At 36.1% G+C, this 21265-nt stretch overlaps 1 protein-coding gene across 1 annotated transcript; it reads left to right on the top strand.

Moving 5' to 3' along the window:
* Positions 1-1290: 1290 nt before the first annotated feature.
* On the top strand, positions 1291-21197 carry LOC143344590 (protein obstructor-E). Its single transcript, XM_076770768.1, has 3 exons — positions 1291-1532; positions 17339-17749; positions 19996-21197. Exons 1-3 carry the CDS (start codon positions 1481-1483, stop codon positions 20304-20306), a joined length of 774 nt encoding a protein of 257 aa, XP_076626883.1. The 5' UTR covers positions 1291-1480; the 3' UTR covers positions 20307-21197.
* Positions 21198-21265: the final 68 nt, after the last annotated feature.

Below are 21265 nucleotides of genomic sequence, written 5' to 3'. Positions count from 1 at the left end.
GAGTTATGGCTGTTTGAAATTTGGACCATTTTTATGGGGTTTTTCTCATTTTGCGGGGTCAAGGACCAACTTTTCGAATATTTTTGCGATTTGTACATATTCTCCATCAAAATACGCGTAGTTTGCTTTTTTAAACATTAAAATCGCCCAATCCATTCAGAAGTTATGACGTTTTAAAGATTCGCATGAAAATTCGGGCAGACATTTCTGGCCAGAAATTAGATTTTCGGAAAGGAATTTTTTCCTCGAAACTGAGTAGGATTTCTGGGGTACGTCTATTCACCAAAAATGCTTGCAATTAACCCCTGCAACTAAAAATAATTTTTCCAAGTCGATTCGAAAGTCTTTTTTTTCACCCAAAACTTTCAGCACTTATTCGAATTTTTTTCTCGAAAGTGGATAGGATTTTGGAAGTATGTGTATTCACCAAAAATGATTGTAATTGACCACCGCAACCAAAAATAATTTTTCCAGAACGATTTGAAATTCTTGAATTTAATTGTTAATAACTTTTTAACGAAACCTCCATCAACAAATTAGTATTCTTAATTGTCGTCTTATTCTGGCCTCTAGAATCCTCCATTAAAATTTTTCCTAGGGAAATATTCTATTTCTAATATTAAATAAAGATTCGTTTTATAATGAGAAAAAATATTTTTTTCATAATATGAAATAAATATTATCTGTACATTTAAAAAAATTATTCTATTTCCAATATTGCATAAAGATTCATTTTATAATAAGAAAGAAAATATTTTTTTCATAATATGAAGTAAATATTATCTGTATATTAGGAAAAGATATTCTACTTCTAATATGAAATAAAGATTCATTTAATATTCTGAAAAACATATTTTTCTCGTAACCTGAAATAGATATTTCCTGCACATTTAAAAAAAAATATTTGTTATTTAATATAAAATAAACATTGTATGTATATTTGAATATTAAAAAAAGATTGTATCTCTTTTTAATATCATACGAACGTGTATACAATATTTTGTGCTACTAGGGAATGTTTCTGTTTATAAACTGAAATCTTTACGTGCATCGTTCCAAAATAAAAACAGTGTTCGTCGTTAAGGTTTTCAATGATTAATTTTACAGGGTAGATTTTAATCGATGAACCGCGGTGGCCTGATAAAAATTTCGTCCACCGTATCATCGTCGGGGATACCGGAGCAGTGCTCCTCGATAGAAGAAACCAGGTGTGTTCTCCAGGGAGGCCTTCCTATGCGGCAGAGATCGGACCTGCCGGAAGAGTGGGGAGCTCATATAAGACACGAAGCCAAACGCCTCTCCCAGTGACCAGTCTCGACACGAAAACTCATCAGCCGAGCTTCTTCGGTTCTTATAAGCTCTCACTTCACGCTTCTACGTCCCATCCTTGGATGGTTCCAAACGGCCGGACCGAAATTTTAGTAGATTCGAGTTAATCGAATTGGTCTTACCAGGAGGGCCGTGCACCGTATAACTCAGAATGGCATCGTCGAAGGTTCTCTCGTTCCTTCTGCTGTTCCTGGCTGCTCACGGTGAGTCCTTTTGCACTGCTTTCTTTTTCTTTCTATTCTCTCATCCTGGTCCAGCGAGTCCAGTTCCGTTTGCCTCCTTCTCCGTCCATCCTTTGCTCGTCTCCTTCGCCCAATGGCGTCCATTTCACTCGTCGACGTTTCGCGGAAAAATATTTTACGATTTCAATCGGACAGAATTTTTAATTCCTTTGACACACAGGGCTCCTATCTATTTTGTAAATTATTTAAATGGTTTATTTAAATATCCAAGGCGAAAAGCTTGAATTTTCTTAAAAGATATTCTTATTTAAACAAGCTAATTATTATTTAGTATTAACCAATCTCGATGTCTAAAATCGTAAAATAATATTTTAACGATCCGTATTTGGATATAATTTTGACTTAGGATCTCTCTTCCAAGCATCGTCGTAAACTAAGACTTTGTTTTATCGGGCAATTAAAAGTCACCCTTTGCACTTCGTGCACGTTGGACGATTGTATCGCGTTGTCATGATCGATAATAACTGGGCGATCGTAAACGATACTCTCGAGCGATAAACGCGTAAGTGACGTTAATGCTCGTCGTTGCGCGACGCACGATCGTCGATAGTCGACGCAAACTGGAACCGAACACGTGTTTGTCGCTGTTTGGCGTCGTTAATTGTACAAAATGCGGGCGACGTACGATTCAGAGGGCCAAACAATATTTATTGCAAGTCCGATTTCGACTTGTTTTGGTTAAATATCGAAACGACAGCGACTTGTGAATATATTAGGACGTGTTTTACGATTTTCCAGTACTCGATCGAGTAGCAGTGGTGGTTCGAACGGTCATCGGTATCACGGCAAGTGCAAGTGAAAACGGACTTTCTGTGATCAGACGAGCGCGTTTCTAGCAGCCGCTGGATCTGAAAAGTGCGCGTCGGCCTACTTTCGCGAAACGAGCGTCCTGACGCTCTCGTGCTCAACGACGCCTTCGAGCCCGAGCCGCGTGCTCCGTGAAATCGAGGGTGATTTACATTAAACCGATCCAATTAATCATTTCGTAATTGCCTCGCACTTGGACACCTTATCCATACGCTTGTGATTCGTTTTCACTCGATCACAGCCGAACGAACAAAAATTTTACGTTCGTTGATTAGAATCTGTTGACAGGATTCGTTTTCAACTAGTTTAAAATCCATATTTATTTCTTCCGCGATATTTAATTAAAAATAAATCTTTTTCTGTTATTTAGTAATTTTTTAGAAATTGCTTTTTAGTATTTTTAGTTTTTTTTTAATATTTTACCTTGAGAACTAATTTTTGTAGGTCCTCGGCGAAAAAAACAACGCGTTTGAAAAGTTTGTTTACGAACTGGTCGAAAAGTTTCGGTCGTTATTCGTGGAAAGAAATTTGCACGACTCTGATCCCAGAGCAGGAATTAATTAAACTTTCTCGCGGGAGCTAGGCGACGTTCGTTACATTCACTCGTCGTTAAATGTTCTTCAAACATTCCAGTTACGTATCATTAGCAGAGAAAAGTATGGAAGGAAATCTTTTTACTATTTATAATTATCGTACAATGGTTTTTAGCAATTGGGAAATTATTCAATAGACAATAGTACAAGTCACTTATTGTTTACTGGAGAATATAATTAATTTGAAATACGAAAGAAAATTCACGCAATACCGACTTAAAAACAGATTAGTTTACACCTACAACTTGATCTTAGAAAGGCATTTTTCAATCAGGTGAAATGAAATTTTTTAAAAATAATTCTGGAGAAATTATAAATGAAACATTACAAGATTTTAAATATAAATATTTAAATATAAATTATGCATCAGGAAATTATTGATTTTAATATATCGTGTTGTAGTCAGATTCACAAAGGTTACAGAAAATTGATCCATCGACGTACTTGCGAATAAACTTTGCGGATCGTTGTTTCTCGATAGTTATTTAATTTTCACGCTACGTCGATGGAATTTTTTTCGTTACACAATGTCTTCGTTATCATGATGTTAACAAGGTGTAACTTGGAGGAATGCCCCTAACTCCTCGATTATTACACACGTCTTCGTAAGACAATGTCGGGCATTCACCGGGTTTCACACATCCTAAGAACTTTCTCCCGTGTCTCGGGAGTGAAAATATGAAAGTAGCTCAACAGACAGATTACTCTCTCCCTCTCTTTCTCTCCTTCCCTTATTTTGCATCCGCGGATCGCCGCTGATCAATTTTTCGAGCGTCCCCATCTTGGCGAAAGAAAGTTTTTGCATCGAGTCTTGTCGATTCGAACAAAACAAAGTCGTCAAATATTTAATACAAACACGATCTTAAAATAAATACATTCTATACAATTTTAATCGCGAAAGAAAATTTTAAGTAAATTAAATTTATAGTCTATTGAATTCTGGCTCGATTCTTCTTATTATCTTCTATTTAAGTTCCTTATTATAAAATGTTACTCTTGAGACTTAATCACTTTCACTTAAAATCGATAAGTAATGTATTTGTGTCTCATTAACTTTAATAATTTTAATTCGCCTTAAATTTTTCGAAAGAAAGTTTTTGCACCGAGTTTTGTCGATTCGAACAAGTCAAAGTCGTCAAATATTTAATGCAAACACGATTTTAAAATAAATATACTCTATACAATTTTAATCGCGAAAGAAAATTTTTTCCTGCAATATTTAATTTATAGTTAATTCAACTCTGGTTCGATTCTTCTTATTATCTTCTATTTAACTTCCTTGTTATAAAATGTTACTCTTGAGTTTTAATCTCTTTCACTTAAAATCGATAGGTAATATATTTGTGTCTAATTAAGTTTAATAATTTTAATTCGCCTTAAATTTTTCGAAAGAAAGTTTTTGCGCCGAGTCAACAATACAAAGTCGTCAAATACTCAATACAGCCACGATCTTAAAATAAATACGTTTTATACAATTTCAATCGCGAAAGAAAATTTTAAGTAAATTAAATTTTTAGTCAATTGAACTGTGGCTAGATTGTTCTTATTATCTTCTATTTAATTTCTTTATTATAAAATTCTGCTTTTCAGACTTAAAGTTGATATCTAACGTATTCGTGTCTTAATACGTTTTATACAATTTTAATCGCGAAAGAAAATTGTAAGTAAATTAAATTTATAGTCATATTGAACTCTGGCTCTATTCTTCTTATTATCTTCTATTTAATTTCTTCATTATAAATTTCTGCTCTTCAGACTTAAAATTGATATCTAACGTATTCGTGTCTTAAGTTTAATAATTAGTATTCGCTTAAAACTTTTCCGTGGCGCCAAGAACTAAATTTGAAGATGCATTTCGTCACTTTTTAATCGATATTACAGTTCCTCTAGATTTTCTTTGAACGATTCTTAGGATTGATAGTCGTAACTTTTACTTTTAACGTTATCCTGCCGAGCATTCTCGGAAGTTTCGAACCGACATAACGGCACTCCGCGCCACACATCTCGAAAGAGTTAGTCCTCTTGCATCGATTCAACCTCGATCTGCAGCTACAGGGTTTACGTAAGAGATTCTACTTTCTACCGTGGCGCACAGTTTTATTATAGAGATTATTTTCAGAGCCGACAGATAACCGGTGTCCCACGTAATCTCGTAATTATTTATTTATTCGCGCTCGTTTCCGTAATGGGCTTTCCTTCTTCCCCACCGGAATTCCGCGTCTAGGATCCTGTGCAACAAACTAATCTGTCTACCGTTGGACGAGAGGCGTGCTCGGATATCTCTGGATCCGGAAGCTGCGATCCAATCCGATGGAAAACTACTATTAACGCGTTGAATAGCGGGAGAGAAAAGAAGAAAACGCGAAGGTGAAACGTTCCAACGACACAACTTCGCGCGGAAAAAGAGGCAAATTATACGTGGAAAAGAAACAAAAGCAGACAACTCTGAACACGATTTGTTCCTAGTCAGACTAGTTTCGTTAGGTACTAATTAGAGTTGAGCTACATTTTGACTCGTAATTTATTAACAAAAGTCTAACGTTTCGACTTTAGAGTCCTTTAAACTATCTTAACTTCTTTAGAATTAAATTATTTTGTTCCTAATAAACAGGAATGCAAATTGACATTCACCCACATCATTGCAAAATTTAACTATGAAAATTCATTCATAAGTCTAGTGGTTACTGTTATGATATAATATTCAAAATAACTTAAATACTAGACGTACACGTATGAGTCAGTATCCTCGAAGAGGTTAAGAAGAGAATAATTTTGTATATTACTATTGCAAAATAACTTAAGTTAACCAAACATTCCATAGAAAATATAAAAAAAAATCGTAACGATAAAAAATATCGAGAGTTTCGAGAAGTCTTAATTCGATGACCACGGGTGGTAGTAACGACATTTTAAGTATTTTATAACTCCAGCAATAGATGGAAATGTACACTTACAGACTCTCTGTGAGTACTTGAATTTAACACGATACCAAAGTCACATCCCGGAGATTAGAATTGTGATTAATTTTGAGTAAAGTTTATTCGACTCTGCTCGATAAAAAATGGATGCCAGCGTGCAACACGATGGGAAAAGGAACGAAGAAAATTAGATACTCCGAGAGAAATAGAAGAAGGAAGGAATATTGTACGATGGAAAAGAGAAGGAAGTGGCGAGCGTGTCTCGTAAACGTCGTTTCGTGGCACGTTTATTACATGAGCTGACTTTTGACGTGGAACGTTGCACTTTACGGAAGGAACGCCGCAAAGGTGGGGCTCGCCGCCATCGAGCAAACTCGTAGCTCTCTACCGGTCCTAGGAAGGACGTCGATATTCATTTATTCCCACGTTCAGGAAGGAACGCGGCCCGACACGGAGCTATACGCTTACTTTTCCACTGAATTTTGTCGTTCCGCCGGTTCACCTGGCGTCAGAATTTTCCGCGATTCGAACCTGTTACGTTTTTCGCTCGAAACGAGACTACGAACGAGTCTAACCTGTTCTAAAAATACGTAGACGATGGAAGACAGAGTTCCTCGAAATTTAGAAGCCTACGAAGAAATTTTATTCGAGCGATTTAATCCACAAATTTTAAACAGCAATTTCTGTTCTTCGCGATTAAGCTCTATTTATATGTACTCAAATAGGAGATATCACCTAATCCAAAACCGTACGAAATAATTTTATTCCACCAGTAGATCCACAAATTTTAAACAGCAATTTCTGGTCTTCGCGATTAAACTCTCTGTTTGCAATTATTTATGTGTACCGAGATAGGAGATATCACCGGAAAAAAATTATGTTCCAGTTAAATTGAAACATAGCATAATTTTTTTAAAGAAAAGGTAGCACTCTTAACACGTCTGTAACTTGAACGATTTACATTTTGAAGAATCCTTTGAGACACGTTTAATCATCCCTAAGGGCTTCAACGTATTCGAAATTGAACATGATTTGAGAAAAAAAGCATGAAAGTAATCGGATTACTTTCTGTTCGACTCTGTTTTGATCAAGTCGTCTGTTCCAATCCAATTTCGTAAAATTTTTCCAATTGTTTTTAAAGCGTCCTCCAATGGCGGGAAAGCGAACGCAGGATAATAGGGCATTTACCGGGAAAGTGAAGTTCGTGCATCGATTCGGCTAATTCGTGCAGAAACGTACGAAGATCGACCTTTCTCTCGATCCGACTGAAATGTTGCACATGGCCGTTGGTACGTTAGAAAAGTCACGCACGACTGGTCCCCGCGCAGCTTCCACGCGAATTGTGGGACGACACCTTGTTCTTCGACATTCCCCGTGTCCGCGACGACTTTCCAACTCGCGGCCTCTCCTGTGCTTCGCGAGAAAAATAAATTGCGGTCTTTGGAAAGCAAGATCCACGTAATCGGCGGTTTCACAAGGAGTTTAAGAAAGTTCGCGCTCGTTTGCGTTTTTAACGCGCCAAACAATTAAAGCGATACGCTTTTTACGAGGGGATCTCTAATGGTACGGAAATTGGAGCGAGAGGCGTCGATGGAAGCCCGGATAAGAGGAAATCTCGAGGCGTAATGGGATGAAAATTAAATGAAACGTTTCGGTGGAAATTTTAAGGATAACGATGGAGAAACATCGTGCGACAGAGATACGAGTTGGAAGCGATATAATAATTCACGGCAGTGCGCACGTGTTATCTACGGAACGTAAACAATTAGAGGTTTCACGGTGGAGGCACTCTCGCCTTTGCTTCTTATTGTTGGAGGCAAACTGTTGACCTACTGCGAGCACTTACTTCTTTACAAGGAGTCGTAAAGGAAGGGAAAGTAACCCGATGCCACGACACTGCTAATAAGAGTCTCTTACATAACCTAAGCTGCTTAACCGGGGATGTGTCCACCTACAAAGTGGCCAAAGAACCGAGTTTTAACGATTTTTTAAGCTCTAAGCAGGTTTCGACCGGGTTATGGACTTTCTTTAATAGGTACCGTTTGAGTAGCCTAAAGGGGTGTTGCTGTCTAGACTGTTATTTATCTTTTGTGTTTTTTTTTTAATGGTAGGTAGGCTATTTTGTATTTATTTGTCTTACAAGCATGTACAGTATTTTTTCATGAAAAAATATAATAATTGTGGGTTTATTTCTTGTTTGATAGCTCTTCTCAAAAAGGTGACTGACTTTCACAATTCCAGTTAATCTGAAACAGAGGGGGCTAAAGTATCTTCATTAAAAAGGGTGTAATTATAGCAGGAATTAAGGAGAAGTAATAATCTCGATAAGTAAAAGAATGGTGGCATTTCAAGTTTCGAATTTTTATTTCTTAACCTTTTTTTGTCTTTAGCGAATTAAAAACAATAATAAAACTCAATATTTTTAAAAATCTTTAGTTCCAGAATGTTTTCTCCAAATTTAAAGTCAATCGGTCTGCTAGATCTTGAAATATCATGAAAGTCAGTTTAAAAAAACGAATTAAAACAAGAAGTTATAACTCCCATTGTTTTTAATATTTTTTTATGAAAAAAATACTGTACATATTTATAAGATGAATAAATATATCTGCAAAATCTCAGTACAAAACAGCCTACCTATCGTTAAAACAAAAATCACAAAAGAAGCCAAAAAAATGACATAGACAGCAATACCCCCTTGAAGAAAATATCCCACAAAGTTCGAATAGTATTTTTTTTAAACGAATGATTGACTGAAAAGAACGATATATATTGAAGTTTTATTTCACACGTTCACCTCGGATCAAGCTTCCTTTTTTTGACCGTTTCTCTGTGTCTTTAAATTACGTATTGCGCAATTTTAATCGATGCACTTCACAATTTTTAAACGGTTTGGTCCATTTTCCCATGTAAAATTCGCTCGACGATCGATCGAACATGATGCAACGATAATAATATGTCTCGTGCGAAGGAATGCAGACAGGCTGAAAATAGCAACACTATCTAAAATAGTATCTGCTCGACATTGTGAAAATGAAAAATAATATGTGGAAAATACGTTTGAAAAAAGAATAATAATAAAAACTCTTGGATGAGAGGAGAATTACTTCGTGTTAGGCTTTTTAAGTATTAGGATTAACATACTAGTAGCATCGAATAAACTGAAAAGAAGTTTAAAGATACGCCAAACCTTCCAAGACGTCTGAACAAGAATAGACAATTCTACTTACGGTGCAGTAGCCACGAATTTCGCTGACACATTCAAGTTATGGCTGTGGCAATGAAACAAAAAATGGTTTATTTTCAAACATTCACACGTATTCAATAACAACGATACGTTATAAATTCATTAAGCATATTTAAACATACTATACAATATTTGGTATAAAGTATTTTTTATAATTATGGATCAATATTACTGAAACTCTGCATACGTATTCACGTTTCCAGATAACGAAATTAAATTCGTATACTACTACATTTATTATTATTTAAATAATTGCATATTAAAAATTCTATTAATATTTAAGAGGGTATTTTCATTTGGAGATGTTGATTTTTGAAGCGAAGAATTATTGTAATTATGGAGTAAGAATTTTTAAACTTTTCTCATGCGTTTAGTTACTTTTCAAACTAATGTACTACCTGTAAAAATCCTTACTCTATAATTACAGAATAATTCACTTAAAAAATCAACGTTTCCACATGAAAATACCTTCTTAAATATTAATAGAATTTTTAAATTGTTCTCCTTTGAATCGTAAAACATTCAAAGGGGGCTGCATCCTCCATTTTGATACGTTTAGTTACTTTTCAAACTAATGTACTACCTGTAAAAATCCTTGCTCTATAATTACATAATAATTCTTCACTCAAAAAATCAACGTCTCCACATGAAAATACCTTCTTAAATATTAATAGAATCTTTAAATTGTTCTCCTTTGAATCGTAAAACATCCAAAGGGGGCTGCATCCTCCATTTTGATACGTTTAGTTACTTTTCAAACTAATGTACTACCTGTAAAAATCCTTGCTCTATAATTACATAATAATTCTTCACTTAAAAAATCAACGTCCCCAAATGAAAATACCTTCTTAAATATTGATAGAATTTTTAAATTATTCTCCTTTGAATCGTAAAACATCCAAAGGGGGCTGCATCCTCCATTTTGATACGTTTAGTTACTTTTCAAACTAATGTACTACCTGTAAAAATCCTTGCTCTATAATTACATAATAATTCTTCACTTAAAAAATCAACGTCCCCAAATGAAAATACCTTCTTAAATATTGATAGAATTTTTAAATTGTTCTCCTTTGAATCGTAAAACATCCAAAGGGGGCTGCATCCTCCATTTTAGTACCCAATTAGCGCGAGTCGAAGAATCGTACTTCGTAATTAAAAAAAAATAAAAATTTCCAGATCTCGAATAATAATAAAATCGTTACCGCGATTTATATCTGAAAAACTGTATCGTAAATTTGAAGATTTTATGTACTTCATTATCCGTGAGGTGGAAAAGTTTTCAGATCTCGGATAAGCGATCGTTCGCCACTGTTTCTGTTTGACGTCCAGCTTTCCTTCCCTTATCTATCGGATCCAGTCGAACGACTGTGTTGGTCGGCATTTGTTGCGTTAGTGTAACATACCGAGATTTTTCGACGAGTAACGGGGGATTGCATGCCTGAAGAAAGGCGACAGCAGCACGCCTCTAACTATCCTGTACCTTTCAAAATGGATCGCTTTGCTGCCTTTCAGAAGTCTAGAATGCTCGATAGAATGTTGTTCCGCGCCGACAACGGGTTACGACGACACAACCCGTTCGAATTAATCTTTTTTTTTTTGCGAACAATGAATGTCCGCGCGCAAGAAATCGCTGCCATTGAAATCGTCGTAACGATAGCAACTTACATTATTCCGCTACACGACTTCCGGTAAACTATTCTTTATCGACGTTTCGATTCATCGTATGAGTCTGTAAATACGGAATGGAAATTATAGTTGTGAACGTTTGGGAGATATGTTGGCAGCGGAAACAAGTGTCCTTGGCATTCAGGCTCTCGTTGGCCCATCGTCTCTTCGAAAACACGTTTCACCTATAATGAGAAACTATAAATTCCCTCGCCCCGGGACTAATGAGTTACGTTCCAAGACTCATTTAGAAAAATCGTAAAACGACTGCTGCGATATCGCGACGAGTATCTTTCAATTTATTCTCGCAAGGTGCGAAACTGACAGGGGTAAATTTATTTGAAATAAAAATAGAACATTTCAGTCTGATGTTATTTGGAAGTAATATCAATTTAATTGGAATAACGAGTATATAAAATAATGAAGTAATTTCATCTTAAAGTACCACAGTATATTTAACGTTGCAAATACGTATAAGTATCTATAAAATACACGCGTGTTTTCTTTCTCTCTCGAAATCAGTATCATTTCATCATTCGCAATCTCAGCTATTAAAAGATTTCGAAACACTGTTATTTCCAAGAGGATTTCGCTGTTTCAATTACGGAATTATTATTTTCAAATCCAATTAAAATCGAATTAATGCAATCAGTTGCTCGTTATTATAAAATTACACCGCTCGAAACTGTTCCTTTCATTTTGATGTCCTCGAGCAAAAGTTATTTCCAGAAAAATGTAAATACATACAATTTTAAACACACAAGTTTTAAAAAGATACAATATACATATTTCTAAAATTAATTTTTGTTCGAAGAAATTAAAAGAAAAAATTGATTACTTGAAATAACATAATCGTGTTTCATAATTGATCCAACCGTGGGACGAGGAGACCGTGTCGTTTAAAATAGTATTTCAAGTAACATTGTTTCCCAAGTATCCGGGGTCTGGTAGAAGTGAATAAATCCGTGACAGAGACCGATCTTTCTTCTGTTCGCTTTGCATTCCGAAGGAGAGGTAAGAGGGATTCTCAATTAAACGATGCACCGAAATGAAACAAAGGCGGATGTTGTCTGGTCGGTTCCCTGCGGCATTCTTTTAGCTGTGCCCATCGTACGAGGGCCTCTTTTATCTGTCGGCTATAACGATCCACCGGGGAAGATGAGAACGACATCAGATCGAACGTCATGAATCGAAACTTACGTCTCATGGAGCACGGCACGGAGGAACGAAGTGCCCTGAAGGTTGCAAGTCAAGGCTAGACACTTTCACTTACAACCGAGGCGGTGCTCTCTTGGGAGCGCGCTGCGAGCTGGCTTCCCACCTTACTTTACTATTTACTTTTCTATCTGACCAACATCAAACGGAGACAGAATTACACGCGTTTCTGGAACGCAGAGATACGGTTTTCCAACGAGAGCCGTAGAACTTTCGATTGTCATAGTCGCCATATTTGTTTTTCGCTTGTTTCACGTTTGCATACCACAGTGTCGCAGTGTAAACTGCACGACACGTACAAACAATTAAATATATTCAATAATTCATAATATACACAAAAACTCATGGACTAAAATAATATCAAATTTTACGAGACTTTCAATTGTCATAGTCGCCATATTTGTTTTTCGCTTGTTTCACGTTTGCATACCACAGTGTCGCAGTGTAAACTGCACAACACGTACAAACAATTAAATATATTCAATAATTCATAATATACACAAAAACTCATGGACTAAAATAATATCAAATTTTACGAGACTTTCAATTGTCATAATCGTCATATTGTTTTCACATATTCATTTGTTTGGCGTTCATATACTACAGTGAATATGTAAGTGTCGTAGTGTAGATAACTCGATATTTATAAACAATTCAACATAGTGCATAATGTACAGAAAAACTTGCGAACTGAATTAATAATATGAAATTTTACGAGACTTTCGATTGTCATAGTCGCCATATTTGTTTTTTGTTTGTTTGACGCTTGCATACTACAGTGAATCTGTAAACGCCATGTTGTAGACTGCACAACACTTATAAACAATTCAATATATTCAATAATTCATAATATACACAAAAACTTATGAACCAAAGTAATATCAAATACGAGACTTTAAATTGTCACAGCCGCCATATTTGTTCCCTTGTTTGACACTCACATACCACAGTGAATCGCCTGTAAGTGTCGCAGCCTAATATAGACTGCACAACACTTACTAACAATTTATTATATTGTATAATATACACAAAAACTAATGAACTAAAATAATATCAAATTTTACGAGACTTTCAATTGTCATAGTCGCCATATTTGTTCTTCTGTAATTGTCGCAGCCTGATGTAAACTGCACAACACTTACGAACAATTTATTGTATTGTATACTATTCACAAAAACTTACCAATTGAATTAATATCGAATTTTACGAGACTTTCAATTGTCATAGTCGCCATATTGTTTTCACATATTCATTTGTTTGACGCTCATATACTACAATGAATATGTAAGTGTCATAGTATAGACAGCTCGATATTTATAAACAATTCAACGTAGTACATAATGTACACAAAAACTTACGAACTGAATTAATAATATAAAATTCTACGAGACTTTAAATTGTCATAGTCGCCATATTTGTTGGCTAATCGCTTGTTTGATGGTCACATACTGCAGTAAATCGTCTGGAAGTGTCACAGCCTAAACTCCTACGACACTTACAAACAATTCTACCTATCAGATAATTAACGTAATAACTAATTCACGTTTTTTAGAAATTTAATTATTTACGGCGACGTGACCCATGTCTGGGTCATTGTATGATGCTGCAATCAGCCTACGTGACCCATCGTTGGGTCACTGCCAGATACCCCTTTCTAACAAAGTGACTCACATGTGGTTCACCTCAACAAAAAACAAGTTGACCCATACAAAGTGTTGCAAGCTATTTTCTGGGAAACTAATAAAAATATCAATTTTTAAATAATTATAAATAAATTTTTATCACGTCCAAGCACACTACAACGTTCGAATAATTTTGTTAGTCACTACATTTAATACTGGAATTAAAAAGGAAATTAATTAAGGAACAAAAAATTGAAAATATATTGTCTACGTTAAATTCCACGCATTCCATCGGTGTAATACTTCACCTGCTAATATTACGTAAATTTTTGCGTTAATTTTTAATTGGACGGCCTTTCTAAACTTCTGAGTGCACCGCCGCTGTGGTCAAACGATTGCACGGCTCCTCCGCGAGACTCCGGATGCAGAGACGAGCACTTTGAAGACGTAAATTAATTTCGCGACACTAGGCTAGCACCGGTGCAACTGCGTTTCGTTGAACCCTTTGGCCACGACGTGCTTGAAGCTAAAAGCAACGTGCTTGAAGCTGAAAGAGACAGTTACCACGTTGAGTTACGGAACGTTCTTCCACTTGGAAGTAGGCGTTCTAACGCAAAACACGTTTACGACGCACATAACGTACCATATCTTTTTTCATAAAGATAATTAAAGTAGCTTCTTACGGTCGTCAGAAATATTTATGAACAACACAGTAGATTTAACGACGTTATATTTTCACAGCGACGAGTGCTTTTTGATTTATTTAATTGGCTCTAATATAGTCTTCTAACATTTCTAATTTTATTTTTTAATAGGATTTATATTACTATAATAAAACTTTCATTTTCTAACTATGTTGTCTTATTATACTGATCCTATCAGGATACTCTCACGGCTATACATGATGCGATCCTAACGAACATTAACACCTTTCCAATCGCAATTAGCATCTGAGATAGTATCGCACGAAGAATTGCATTCTACGACATGTAATACGCATTAGTGCGCCTTGTATTTGATTAAAAGATACAGATGATACACGGCACGGTGTAGTGCAAACAATTGAAAAGCAGTGAAAACGTAAAATCATCATACCGAACAATGTGATTATTCGCAGATTTAATACTAGATTTTTCATTTGCGTCATAAATCTTGTAAAGGTTGCGACAGTACGAAGACGAGGTGAACGAGCACAGCTAGAAGAAAGTTGATTATTTCTTCGTACCAAACTGGAAATTCTGAATAATTGAAGGCATAACAGGAATATCACATACCACAGTGAGAAATAAAATAATATAATATTGACAATTAGTAATTAAAATCATGAATCTGTTGTGAAGAGCCTAAATAGAATATTTACATTTGGAACAACCATTTATAACGTGCATCTTCAATTTTATAAAATTCAACAAATAAGGCTGTTTCACAATCTGTGATTTTATCTTTTCGAGAAAGTAGTTTAATATACAGGGAAAAATTTTAATCGGCCAGCCCTGGGAAAAATTTTAATGGGAGATTCTAGAGGGAAACATTTCTGGCCACAGAGTATATTTTCAGTAAAGAATTTTTTTCTCGAAACTGTGTAAGATTTGGGGGGTATGTGTATTCACCAAAAATTATTGTAATTAACCCCCACAACTAAAAATAATTTTTTCAGAACGATTTGAAATTTTTTTTTTGCCGAAAAATTTAGGCACCTACCCCCTGTCGATTTTTCTTAAAAATGCCTTTTTCATTTTTAGTAACTTTGTTTGACGCCCTACAGAAATTTTGTGTAATACTTTTTCGTAGGTACCCATAAGCTCTACTTCAGAAAAAAGTTTCATTGAAATATATTCACAATTGTAGGAGTTATGGCTGATTGAAAATTGGACCATTTTTATGGGGTTTTTCTCATTTTGCGAGATCAAGGACCAACTTTTCGAATATTTTTGCGATTTGTACATATTCTACACCAAAATATGCGTTGTTTGCATTTTTAAACATTAAAATCCACCAATCTGTTCTGGAGTTATGAGATTTTAAAGATTCACATGAGATTTTGGGGATCCATTTCTTACCTCATGTTAGATTTTCAGTCAGAAATTTTTTTCTTGAAAACGCGTAGGATTTCGGAGGTGTGTGTATTCACCAAAAATGATTATAATTGACCCCTGTAACTAAAAATAATTTTTTTAGAACGATTTGAAATTTTTTAATTTCACCGAAAAATTTCAGCACCTATTCGAATTTTTTTCTCGAAAGTAGATAGGAATTCGGGGTTATGTCTATTCTCGAAAAATGATTATAATTGACACCCGCAACTAAAAGTAATTTTTTCAGAACGATTTGAAGTATCTTAATTTTGTAAAAAATTTGCCCAGTTACTGAATTTTTTTTCTCGAAAGTGGATAGAATTTCAGGAGTATATCTATTCACCAAAAATGATTGTAATTAACCCCCACAACAAAAAATAATTTTTTCAGAAGGATTTGAAATTTTCTAATTCACTTTTTAATAACCTTTTAACGAAGCCTCAATCAACAAATTAATATTCTTGATTTTCGTATTATTTTGGCCTCTAGAATCTCTCATTCAAATTTTTCCCAGGGGTGGCCGAACACCCTATATATTTTCGTTATTGTAAAATTCAACGAATAAGGCTGTTTCACAACGAAAGATATTTGACTTCGACATTTCATATTTCCAACTTTCTTCAAAGGAATAGATCATCGATCGTTTTATTAATAAGACCTCGAAGAAAAGCGCGATCGTCGACGATCGATGTGCCAACAAACGATGAGTCACGAACGTTCGATCGGATCGAGCAAGAAATCGTGTTACTATGCCTCACGGTCGGCGGGAACGCGTTCCTGAATCGAAAGAAGAGAATCTAAGCGTGCCGTCGCGCAACTTGATATTAAGTTGCGACCGTAGAGTCGTTTGGCCTTCTCAATGGAGTTACGTATAATTTCCTGCTCGCGCGAGGAATGGCCGCCATTTGAGTACTCGACGGCGCCAACAATAGGACGCGAAAAGGGGATGTTCGATTCGCAGCCAAACGTTTCGTAATTGACGTTCGTTAGTAGTTAACGATCATTATCCGGCGCGAAACTAATTTTAACGACTCGAGTTATAATAACCAATTTGCGCGGATTTTCTGTTTCGATGAAAAATGGCGCTCAGTTCGAGCACAAACTTACATTTTATTACGATCGTTATAACTTATCGATCAATATTCTGATCACACACTCTGTTATTGAAAGTCAAAAAATAGTAACTTAACAATCTTAAAAATTATTTAACCCCTTAACACTCATATTTTTTGGGTTAACCAAGAATCATCAGTTTTCTTTATTAGATTTGTTTCTAAAAATGCGGTTTTTGTTACTTACAATGTTGTATCCAACGTATAATTTGAAAGAAAACAAATATTATCATCCCTTAAACCATTAGATTAAACAAATATCGTTTTTCAAAGCAGTCGGCCTGGGGCATGAACGTTAAGGGGTTAAGAACGTATACGAAAGCCTATAACTTTGTTTAAAAATAATCTTTTTCATCTGGAACTACTCCTTACATTCCTCTCCATTTAAATATTCGAATATAATTGTAAGCGTGGACTACGTAACAATAGATCCACATCCTGTTCTGCTTTCACGACCAATAAAGACGCGTTTACTTTCGTAAGCACGCCACTTGAAGTTACTCTTTGTCGTCGTAGGATCGTACGCCCAGAAACAACAACAAGAGGATCCCTGCCAAACGAAATCGAGGGTGGTGGGCGACATCGAGTATTGCGATCGCTATTGGGAATGCGTGAATGGACGTCCAGAGCTGTTCGATTGTCCAAACGGTCTCGTTTTCGCTGGCAAACATCGCGGTGTGACCGAGGGTTGCGATTATCCGTGGAGGGCGAACTATTGCGATGGCAAACGCCAAGCTAATCCACCGATACCAGCCGACCATTGCGACTGGCTGTACGGTATTTTTGGCCACGAGACGTCTTGCACCAGGTACTGGACCTGCTGGAACGGCACGGCCACCGAGCAACTTTGCATAGGTGGCCTTTTGTACAACGAGAGGGCCAGGTCCTGCGATTGGCCAGAGAACGTCGAAGGCTGCCAGAAGCATCGTGAGTAAACGCTGACAGAATTTGTTCCCTACTGAGCTAATGCTTGCTCCATTTAACAAGACTCCTTGGTGCACACAATAGTCGCTACTAACCATTTTTTCATGTAAACCACCTTTAACCCTTTCTTTGAAACTCTAGCTCTGATAATACTTAATCATCAGTCATTTAAAATCGTACATCTAGCAATTCAGCCGATTTTCATTAATAAATCTTGAAATGTGAGGCAAATGGTGTTGGAAATTCAATATTTATAGATAGGACAGGATAGTAATGGACAAATGGATCTATCTGAATATATTAAAAAATAATTCGAAGCAAATTGCAGAAAAAATGGGACTTTTGAATAATTTTACATTTTATGCCGAAAACGACTCGCAGTATCATTTTTACGTGTTATTGGTTATCGAATAACTGCCCTAATGTTCTTGAAATACCCCCCTCCCCCCCCCCCCCCAATTACCCGACATTAATGTAGTAGAACATCTGCGATCACATAATAAAATTACATAATATTACAAATAAAGAAAAAAGTGAAATTCATGCCTCTCTACCTTAGCAGGTAGATACCCTACAAAATATTAACATGAGCTGTACATATTGAATATAAACGAAAATAAGTACTCTACGATTTTTACTGACAGGCTAGTCTCACAATTTGTATTTGTTATGCTAACAATTACTGAAAGTTTTGTTCTACTTTTGTAACATGTTAAACAAAGAAGCATTGGAACTATATACCTGTATATATATTTTAATCATTTACTGTAAATTTAACGGTTTATAAATGAAAATCGAATGAAACGCTAGGTGTACGATTTTAAGTGACAGTCATTGTATATACAATGTATCTGGTTTAGTTTCTTAATTTGATAAAAAAATTATACAAGAAAGTAATTGTACAATAATGACTCCATTTCAAAATGTCTACGTTTAATAGGACATTGTCACTAGAAGTTTAAATTTTATTTCAGGCCACGTAGATTCAAAAATCGAACTCTTTATTAATATTTCGTGGTACGATATTTTTACATGTGATAGATCTTGTAATATTTTCGCTTCATGTTTTTTCATGTATCACCGCCTTTCGTTTCGCAAAGGAAAGCACGATTGCCCCGAAGCTGAATTTCGAGATCATTCTCACTTTCGAAAGCGATCGTTGTACGAGAACACACTCCGTCGGCGATGTTTCTCTTTTTTTTCTCTCCTCCTTCGAGGCTCAGCTTCGAAGTCAGTGCCCTCCTCGAAGAAAAAGAGGCGAGCCGTTAATTAACATTCAAAGTGAGGCCTCCGTCACGCCTTTGTGTCTGCCCCACGCGTCGCCGACAGTAACCGAGGCGCTTGACAACTTGACGAATAAAAACTTTCATTGATCGCGACAGCCTGCGAAACGATCGACTACGCGTAAAACAAAAGACGCGAGCGTGTACGCGTTTCGATTACGAACAAAAGAGTAATAAAATTCGTCGCGGTCAAATCTCTGAGAAAATCTTCAATGACTTCTTTTTAATGGCAGATGCTTTTTTTTATTACAATAGAGACTAGATGCTTGTTATTTTAGTCAATTCTTTGGAGGATACTTTTTTAATACTCTATTCCATTTAAAAATAATTATTGTTTAATAATTTAAATAAAATTGCACAAGGAAGAGGCTTTTTCTAGTTTTCAGATTAAATAATTTTTTTATGTTACAACAAACAACTAAAGATTTGATATTTTAGTAAATTCTTTGGAGGATATTTTTGTAATACTCTACTCCACTTAAAAATAATTGTTGTTTAGTAATTTAAATAAAATTCCACAAAAAAGAGCTACGGCTAAGGCTTTTTCTAGTTTGTTATATTGAATAATCTTTTTATATTACAGCAGACTGTTTTATTGAGATGCTTTTTTTTATTATAACAGAGACTAAAGGCTTGATATTTTAGTAAATTCTTTGAAGGATATTTTTGTAATACTCTACTCCGCTTAAAAATAACTGTTACTTAATAATTTAAATTAAATTGCACAAGAAAGAGGCTTGTTCTAAGGTTGAATATTCTTTAACCTTAGTTTAATATTGAATATACAGTCGTATTGGTATTTGAGTCGACGGCCATTTACTTTTGGCTCTAGCTAGTGTTTTCATAGAAATTTCGTCCATTGTACGTGGCTGGTCTAACTCCACACAGCTTGCTAATCCTGATCGCATAGCACGGGTGTTTTACAACGAAAACTATGTTATTACGGCGTGATTGAAACCCCGACAGCTCTCTGCAACGACGACGCGAACGGAAACGTCCCGCTGGGGAAGTCCTGCAACCGCTATTGGCAATGTCAAGGCGGCTATCCGCGGCTACAAAGGTGTCCAGCGATGTTGGTCTTCGACCGAAGGTCGCTGAGGTGCGTGGTCCCGCCCACGGAGGATTGCGACGTGCCCACGACGCCACCTAATCTAGAGGGTGACCTTCACGAAGGTCGAAACGAACAAGACCCTGAGGAGGAGAACCTGCCGCCAGGGGTTCCGCCATTGCCGTCCGGCGCGTTGCCTATACCGATCCGTGCGCGTCCCAGAAACTAAATCGCGTTCGTCAGACGCGAAATGATCAGCGACGAGCGTGAATGAAAAATTCTTTCCACGTTTCGGGATACACGGGAACGGAAACGACCTGGGTCGCGACCGCGGCCAGGAACAAAACGAATCCGTCGACGACAGTCGAACGAACGCACTCCTCGAACGAGTCACGCGCGAGCGTGCGCGTAGTTGTTAAATTTAAGTTTCGCGCCGCCGTCCATGAGTCGTCGGCCATCTTGCTCCGCCATCTTGGAGAACGCGAATCAAGGTACAATCACGATATTCCGAAGCTACTTTGTCGTCTCATAAATTTCATAACGCGTAAAATCGAAATAAATATTCAAAGACGAACGCGTCTAAAATCAATATGGAGTCGTGGAAAGTATTACAAAAAGATTGGAATTAAATCTATAATATACGAGTTACGTTTCCTTTATATTGTAACGAATAAACGTTTCATTTTATAATTCACATTTCTTCAGAATTTTTTCTTTTTTTATTATGCGTAATGTCCGGTGACTTATGGACGAGAGTGTATATTCACAGCTTCGTTATAGGATACAAGTAGTCAGTTGCTTCCCGGATAAGAAGAAATATTTTTCTTCGTTTTTGTTCTACTTTATTTTGGAGTGGTCGACATTTTCCGGTCGACCGTCCCTCGTTGCACGTATTTTCAGTTAAGAGGATATAAATCGTAGGGAACCGCGCGTTTGATTTAATCCCACTATCGCGAGGATCGACTCTCCAGAAACTCTCACCATCCGTTCTGTATCATAATTATAGTCGAAGTGTAAATATTCTTTTCCATTCTCACGTTACCTTCGCCTTTACTCGGAACGTTTACACTTGTACGATGTAGATTCGTTGAAATAAAGTGTACGTTGTATATTTTTTTTTTCTACTCATGTCCACATTTTATTCGAATGTTCGTTGTACATAGTTTCTGGTGTTAAATATTTATTTTC

The sequence above is a fragment of the Colletes latitarsis genome, chromosome 8, assembly GCF_051014445.1.
Source record: "Colletes latitarsis isolate SP2378_abdomen chromosome 8, iyColLati1, whole genome shotgun sequence".
Lineage (NCBI taxonomy): Eukaryota > Metazoa > Arthropoda > Insecta > Hymenoptera > Colletidae > Colletes > Colletes latitarsis.
This window is presented reverse-complemented; position numbering and strand designations above follow the sequence as displayed.